Raw genomic sequence first — 8,025 nt, 5'->3', positions numbered from 1 at the left:
CGGCTTCTATTTATACTAATTTGCTGCGGTTTTTTGCGTTTTTAATTGCGTTTTAATAGGTTACGTCAACAGAATATACATTAAAAAGGGATTTTTCGATATTCCCTTGCAGGGAAGAGGGACAGGATTAAGGCTTACCGTGAAGAACTTGGCTTCTATTATACTATTTTAGATGCGGTTTTTTTGCGTTTTTAATTGCGTTTTAATAGGTTACGTCAACAGAATATACACTAAAAAGGGATTTTTCGATATTCCCTTGCGGGGAAGAGGGACAAGATTAAGGCTTACCGTGAAGAACTTGGCTTCTATTATACTATTTTAGATGCGGTTTTTTGCGTTTATAATTGCGTTTTAATAGGTTACGTCAACAGAATATATACTAAAAAGGGATTTTTCGATATTTCCTTGCGGGGGAGAGGGACAGGATTAAGGTTTACTGTGAAGAACTCGACTTTTATTATACTATTTTAGATGCGTGTTTGATTGCGTTTTAATAGGGTACGTCAAGAGAATGTACACTAAGAAGGGATTTTTTGAAATTCCCCCCACGGGGGAGGCGTTATACATTTATAATAGATACATTTTGAGCCACAGCAACGCGTGGCCGCGTCTGCTAGTTAATTATAAAGTAAAGATTAAAATTCATTTTAGAACATACTTCCGTACAAAATATTACCTTTTGTCAATGATTTAATGTATTTAATCGAAATATACGTTGCAATAATCATGTTGCAGAATGAGTGAGAAATAAGTAAACAACAATTCAAATCAGTGTGCATGCTCGCCTGCGCAGCACATAAATTCTCGTGCGCGGCCGCGCAGCCTAGAGGAAACATTGCTGCAAGGAGTTACGTGCGTAACTTTCCCGTAATTTTAAAGAAATTTTAATAGAACATCCTAACAGATGGCAGCATACTCAATTTTAAATTTATTTAAAATGACGGGAAAGTTACGTAAGCGACTCCATGCAGCATGTATTTTCATACTGATTTAGCATTAGATTCCTCTCGAAAGCTCTCCAGTAAGATCTACAAAGTTTAAGACCGGAACACAAATATAGCAAAATTAAAAAAAAAAACACAAAAACACAGATTCAATTAATTAATGTATCTTTATTAAATTTATAAAACGAATTATAATTACACAGTATACAGGCCTACTATAGGCAAATAAACATCATTAATAAATAAAGGAATTTTCATAGTAAACGAGGAAACTTATTCGTTGGGGGCCTCATCCGTTTTCTCCGTTTCCCTCAACGCAGGAGCCCTCTGCACAGTTATAGGAACAACTCTTTCGTTAGACGGTAATTCTTCTCGTTTTTTAGGCGCTTCCACCGTCAACACTCCATCGCCACTCAGAGAGGAGGTCACCTTTTCGGGGTCCACTTCCTTAGGAAGGACGTATCTGCGGGTAAACTCTCTGGACACGAACCCGTGTTGATCCATCTTCTCCTCGTGTTTTCCGTGTATCACCACGCAATTGTCCACAGTTTTGACGGTGATGTCTTCCGGAGAGAAGTGACTGACGTCGGTCATAACCCGGAAGTGGTCTTTGGTGTTGACTACTTCGGAAACACCGGAACTAGAATCTTGGCGACACGTCTGGCGTCGCGGTCTGACGATAAATCCGTGATACGACCTCGGAGGGAAGAAGTCCTCATCCGTCAGACCCAAACCGAACTGTTGATCGAATAATCGACGAGGATAATCCCACACGTCGCCTAGTAAAGCGGGTAACAACAATCGAGACATTTGGACTTTAACCTTGCGTTGCCACAGACAAGATTTGAAGCGACACCGACAGTCGACGGTATTTATAGGAGAGAGGAAACTTCTCGAACATTCTGGAGTGTCTACGCATGACGCAACAGAGCGTTTGTTGTGACGCGTGACGTCATCGATAACAGTGGCCTTGAGTATCGCTGGAACGTTCTCGTGCTTTCTAGGCCAATAATGCTCGAGTTTTCGATACATCCCGTGATAAAAATACTATCATTTAGTTTATTCTGAATAATATTTTAATAATAATATGTAAGAATAAAACATAATTTTTAATTGGAGAAATAATAAATTTAACAGCTAACTCTATACACAATATTTAATAATTTAACAATGGTTTTATTACTTTTTTTCTCTCTCTTATTCTTATTTACAGAGTAAAATTGAAAACTACTATGAATAACGACGTATTCAATCTTATGTATTTAATTATAAATATTTGACGAGAGATTCGATAAAATAAAATGTGGTAGGAAATTAGAATAATTTTCCGATGTACTAATTTAAAAAATTCGGAACTCTTATCAAAATACAATTAGATTTAACACCGCTAGAAACTATAGTAAAACCCGTTCAAAGGGGAGCCTTAATAAAACGGAAACCTGCCTAAACGGGGAAAATATCCAGTTTACACAGGTTTCGTCGTATTTAAAAACGGTAGAAATGCGGCTTTAAAAGGGAAGGGCCGTAACACGTGATACTTTGCTGCAAGACGAAGCATTTTCTAAATTATAACGCCTTCGATCATTGTTATTAAAGGTTTCACTCGTTTCTAATTTAGCAAAAATTCCTTTCGTAGATGTATGACGACAGTTTTTATTCCTTTGTTTGACCGAATCGTTCAATAGAGTAAATCGATCACCTTTGATGCAATTTATCCGAATTTAAGGCCTGAAACATTAATCACGAAGCCACATCACTTTTAAAAATATTTGTATGCATTAAATGGATATCTGAATGGCATAACGACACTTTTCATTTCGCGCATCTTTAATTTAAATTATTAATTAATAAACAGAATATGCTTATCTTTCTAAACCTTGGTGCAAATGCCGGAAGTTTCGAGAACCGACCCGACTCTTCGTTGCAATAGAGACGTCACCCCGAGATAGTTATCGACAGATGGCGCAACGCGTCGTATTTCCGGAATGTTCCAGACTGTTCGTGGCTTTGTATATAAGCCGCGAGTAGAGTCGGACGATCAAACTCCTCTCGAGTGTCGTGAAGTGCAAATCTCGTTGGAAATGAAACCCATTTGTAGTTTGGTTCCCGTTCTGCCCATCGACGACTGCTGGGATCTTGCGGATCTTCCTAGTCGACTGTTTCGTCGATTAGATTCCATCGACAACGACGACTTCTGGATGCCCTCTTTCTACCGGAAACGCGTCATCGGACGTCGACGTAACAATTGCAAACGTAAATCGAGTTGCAAAGCGGCGAAAGTGGTCGACTGCCAAGATGGATTCCGGGTGACGACCGACCTCGGTCACTTCACTCCGGAAGACGTAACTGTCAAAACCGTGGACAATTGCGTGGTGATCCACGCTAAACACGAAGAGAGGATGGACCAAGACGGATTCGTTTCCAGAGAGTTCACCCGAAGATACGTTCTTCCCGACCAAGTCGACCCCGATGAAGTGACGTCGTCGTTGAGTCCTGACGGAGTATTGACCGTAGAGGCTCCTAAGAAGTGTCAACAGTTACCGTGTAACGAGAGGATAGTTCCTATAACTGTAGAAAAACCGTTGGAGGGCAGCGAAAATCGGGACGACGTCCCCAAAGAATAATTCCCGTAAATGCGATGAATATTGTAAATATTTTGCTGGCTTTTAGTGACTTTGGTATATTTTTAAAATATTTATTTTTAATAAAACAGTGAAATGTTAATAACGAGAAACTGGGTTCTTGTGTATTTATTCTTAAAATGTCTATTTCCGTGCTTTTTGTTGTTAAACCATTTCTGGTCGATCAAAGATCGAAAGTTAGAAACTTATAAGTGATTTAATTGATTCGGAATTTGCAAAACAAACGTAATCTTGAAACGTTATTTTTAAAGTTTTAAGGATAAACTCTGCACAGATGAGATGTTTCTCTGTCTAATTAAATGTAACCACGTCATATATTCCCGTATGTATTGGTCTTATTTCTTTCTTTTCCCAATCAAAGTAATTGTTTCAACGAAAACACCAATATATAATAGATTTTCCTCTTAATTTGTCCGGATTTAAAATGAGTTCTTTTTGTAGCATCTGCAGAGTTTGCAGTTGAAGATTACAATAGTCTGCAATACTTGAAGAGTTAAATTCACTTGTTTTTCAAAGGGAAATCTTTCTAAATAATTTTTCATTTTTCAATAATTTAAACAAATATTTCCTGCCGAACAGATTATCAATTCAACAATCATTAATTATATTGTGATTGTATAAACAAGATTCAAACCCAGTATTTCTTCGTTAACTATTGTGTTTTTAAGAAGGGCTACAGTAAGCTGTTTTTGATTTTCACCTTTTAAAAATTCTCGATATTATAAGTAAATTTTGCTCTGAATATAACTGTATTCAGAGCAACATCTACAGCTGGATACAGAAGTTCGTCACTGTTTAATTTGCTAATACAATTAGTTTTTATCGATTGAAAAAGTTTTGTCCAAGAAGAGAATTGTTTTACAACAGAATGAACACAATATTCACTAATGTATATTAAAAGTGGAAGTTTGTCTTTATCACTTCCATTTACGTATATCAATCGTGTTAAAAAAATTTACATACGATAAAATTACGTTTTTTTTTCTTTAAAATCAAAATTTTCAGTATCTAAATTTGTAATTGAAACATTAAACAACAATAAAAGATAATATCAATTTTATAATTGAATGCATTCCTACGTTGTTTTCGGTTTCTAAAATCTGTCTAATTGATAGTTGTTTTCAGTCAATTGTCTACACAAAATAAATGTGTTTTCAAAAATATCTGTTTGGCATTTTGCAAGTAATATGTAATGAGAGGATGGTCTAGTTATCAATAAGAAACTTATTCTACCAGAGCACATGTAACCCAGTAATTTTCAAAGCAAGAGCTCGTTTAGGGAGTATTCTAACAGTAGCCTACATTTCATTTCTTTCCAAGAGTGGGGCCAATTCAAAAGTTCTTTTCAAAACACTAAATTTTCATCCTGACCGAGATGATAGAGGATATTTGTGCTTATCTTGTTATTCCATTTTGTGCATCTTTTACATTCACAATACTCTATCGTGTACCAATTATTATTTTCCAGGCTGTTATAAGAGAGGGCGACCAGCGAAAAATGACCCCCACAGGGTTTTACGGATTTGGACTCAAAACGACGAGAAATACAAAAAAAAAAAGAAAAGAAATTCGGTGGGAGGTAATATCCGTGTATATGGATGTTTCCGTATGTGGGACATGATTTTGTTTATTCTATTTGAAACTTAATAACTCCTGTGCTTTTTGTCGAAAAATTCTGAAATTTTGCAGGGAAGTTTGCTTATTAGGGAAATTGATGCTGTTAAATTTTGGTTGTTAAAGGTTGAGGGGGTAGAGAGATAAAGCGGGTCGTGTGTATCTCGAGGAGGGTCGGACATAATAGCGATTTTACTCTTTATTCGCATTTAGAAGTTTTTATGAAACTCGTCCCTACCTTAAAAATTAAGATTTTTGCCATCTTTTAACAGTTAAAAAATATAAAATTTTTAAAATAAAATATGATAACAGATGGCGCCACCAAAACTTTAAATGTTTCCCGCAGAGTTGAATCACTTCCTGCTATTTTTTTTATACATAAATAACGTATTAAAAATTAATAAATTACATTTTTCGATCGGTCAAAAAAATTAACTGGTAAGCTAATTTGTTGTAATTGTTAAATGTTAAATATGTAAATTAGTTGGAAATACAACTTTCTTAAACTTCATTAAATAATAATATAACCGATATTTGATTTTAGTTTTTCTAAAAGAATTACTTTTCTCAACGTATTAATTTAAAAACTATTTTTTAAAAAAGACCGAACTTCTCAAAAGAAAAATAATAAAAATTCGTTTGGAGGCCGATCTAAAACGTACAATACATCAAGGTGAGTTTTATCGATGACGTCACGCGTCACAACAAACGCTCTGTTGCGTCATGCGTAGACACTCCAGAATGTTCGAGAAGTTTCCTCTCTCCTATAAATACCGTCGACTGTCGGTGTCGCTTCAAATCTTGTCTGTGGCAACGCAAGGTTAAAGTCCAAATGTCTCGATTGTTGTTACCCGCTTTACTAGGCGACGTGTGGGATTATCCTCGTCAATTATTCGATCAACAGTTCGGTTTGGGTCTGACGGATGAGGACTTCTTCCCTCCGAGGTCGTATCACGGATTTATCGTCAGACCGCGACGCCAGACGTGTCGCCAAGATTCTAGTTCCGGTGTTTCCGAAGTAGTCAACACCAAAGACCACTTCCGGGTTATGACCGACGTCAGTCACTTCTCTCCGGAAGACATCACCGTCAAAACTGTGGACAATTGCGTGGTGATACACGGAAAACACGAGGAGAAGATGGATCAACACGGGTTCGTGTCCAGAGAGTTTACCCGCAGATACGTCCTTCCTAAGGAAGTGGACCCCGAAAAGGTGACCTCCTCTCTGAGTGGCGATGGAGTGTTGACGGTGGAAGCGCCTAAAAAACGAGAAGAATTACCGTCTAACGAAAGAGTTGTTCCTATAACTGTGCAGAGGGCTCCTGCGCTGAGGGAAACGGAGAAAACGGAAGAGGCTCCTGAAGAATAACTCTTACAATTTGTGTAAAAAAAAAGTTGCTCTCCTGTTTGTCTGTAATAATTCTAATAAGTTGTTAAGTTTGTACGTTTTTTCTCATATTTTTTGTTAAATTAATAAATAAAAAAAGCTTTTTATAAATGTTGGGCGGTGTTGTTTTTAGTTTATTTGACTTAACTTTGAACATTATTATTTTGAATACTTAAATGGCTTCGTGCGTTATTTATGTTTAAAGATCAATGAAACATTTTAAATTTTACAGATTGTTATTCAAATAGTTCGATCGAAATAATTGTCGATTTTAAGTATTTTGTACGATTCTGTTAATTCTGTTCACTTGTATAAGTGTGTAAAGGTCGCAAAAACGCGTAGAAGTGGTGAATAATTATAATCTTTCGAATCGGATATTTCCAGGGTCAAGTCGGGTCGAAAACACGTGTTTGGTGATGCAGACCAGACACGAAAGAAACTTTCTTAAAACTTGTCCTAAAACAAACTCGACTCGATGACGAACGACCGAGGGGATGTCAACCGAGAGAGAAGCTTTGTCCAGGTGCTCGCAAACAAGTGTCGGGAGTGAGAAACAAAGGGGGGAAATTAGCCGCCGGAACATATGGCAGATTGTTTGGGACCGTTACGGCGTAAAATACGAGCGCGAACTTCAAAGGATCCATCAACCCCTCTCGACCCGGATCGGTCTCGGGTTTCGGGAAACTCTTATAAAACCCCCGGATTTCAGGGTCGAATGGCGGTACTGTCCGAAGATCCCGTGAAACCAACTCTTCCGTCTACAGCGGCCGACAGAACTCTTCCTCCTCTACGACGGGACCCCATCCATTCACACACCGGTGTTACAGGAAAAGTGTCTGAGTTCTACCTAAGAAGCCCGGAACGTTTCCAACGTCACCATACCAACATTACCATACCGATCTAGATCGTGTTGTACCCTGATAATATGTAAGTTAACTTAGTCGTTAGAATAAAGGGTTTTGTGTAAGACACTTGTCATCTTTGTCTCCTACCGCCACCACCCACATACGATTTCGACCCTAGGTTTTCCTGACTCGTAACTATTTTCTCCTGGAAGTCGGCTACCTTACAATTGTTTTAATTAATGTTCGTTAATTTGTTAGGAATTTATTATTTTTTATAATTTTAATTATTAGTTATTTATTGAATTAAAATAAATTACTGTTAATGTTTGTGAACTTCAGTTTTTGTCTCATATTAAAAGAAAAGTTACTGCTTTTTGATGAAAAGACTGGAAAGATAAGTTTCTTTGAAAAGAAATTAGCTTTAAATGCAATACCTATACAGATACTTAATTATTCCGGATAGATGGACGTTTGTGTATTAGGGGCATTGATGCTATTAAATTTTGATGGTTAGAGGTCGGGAGATTGACGGGGGTCGTCTTTATGCTGATGATGTGAAAATCGACTCCGCCCTAGAAAATTTACAAGTTGAT

At 37.1% G+C, this 8,025-nt stretch overlaps 2 protein-coding genes across 2 annotated transcripts; one reads left to right on the top strand and one right to left on the bottom strand.

Annotated features, from left to right (window-relative positions):
- Positions 1–1,092: 1,092 nt before the first annotated feature.
- On the bottom strand, positions 1,093–1,867 carry LOC136970171 (alpha-crystallin B chain-like). Its single transcript, XM_067264581.1, has one exon. It carries the CDS (start codon positions 1,752–1,754, stop codon positions 1,218–1,220), a length of 537 nt encoding a protein of 178 aa, XP_067120682.1. The 5' UTR covers positions 1,755–1,867; the 3' UTR covers positions 1,093–1,217.
- A 982-nt stretch (positions 1,868–2,849) lies between these two features.
- LOC136970244 (uncharacterized) lies at positions 2,850–6,702 on the top strand. Its single transcript, XM_067264669.1, has 2 exons — positions 2,850–3,565; positions 5,859–6,702. Exons 1-2 carry the CDS (start codon positions 2,930–2,932, stop codon positions 6,567–6,569), a joined length of 1,347 nt encoding a protein of 448 aa, XP_067120770.1. The 5' UTR covers positions 2,850–2,929; the 3' UTR covers positions 6,570–6,702.
- Positions 6,703–8,025: the final 1,323 nt, after the last annotated feature.

This window comes from Centruroides vittatus, unplaced genomic scaffold (genome assembly GCF_030686945.1).
Source record: "Centruroides vittatus isolate TY-2023 unplaced genomic scaffold, ASM3068694v2 contig_19, whole genome shotgun sequence".
Classification (NCBI taxonomy): domain Eukaryota; kingdom Metazoa; phylum Arthropoda; class Arachnida; order Scorpiones; family Buthidae; genus Centruroides; species Centruroides vittatus.
This window is presented reverse-complemented; position numbering and strand designations above follow the sequence as displayed.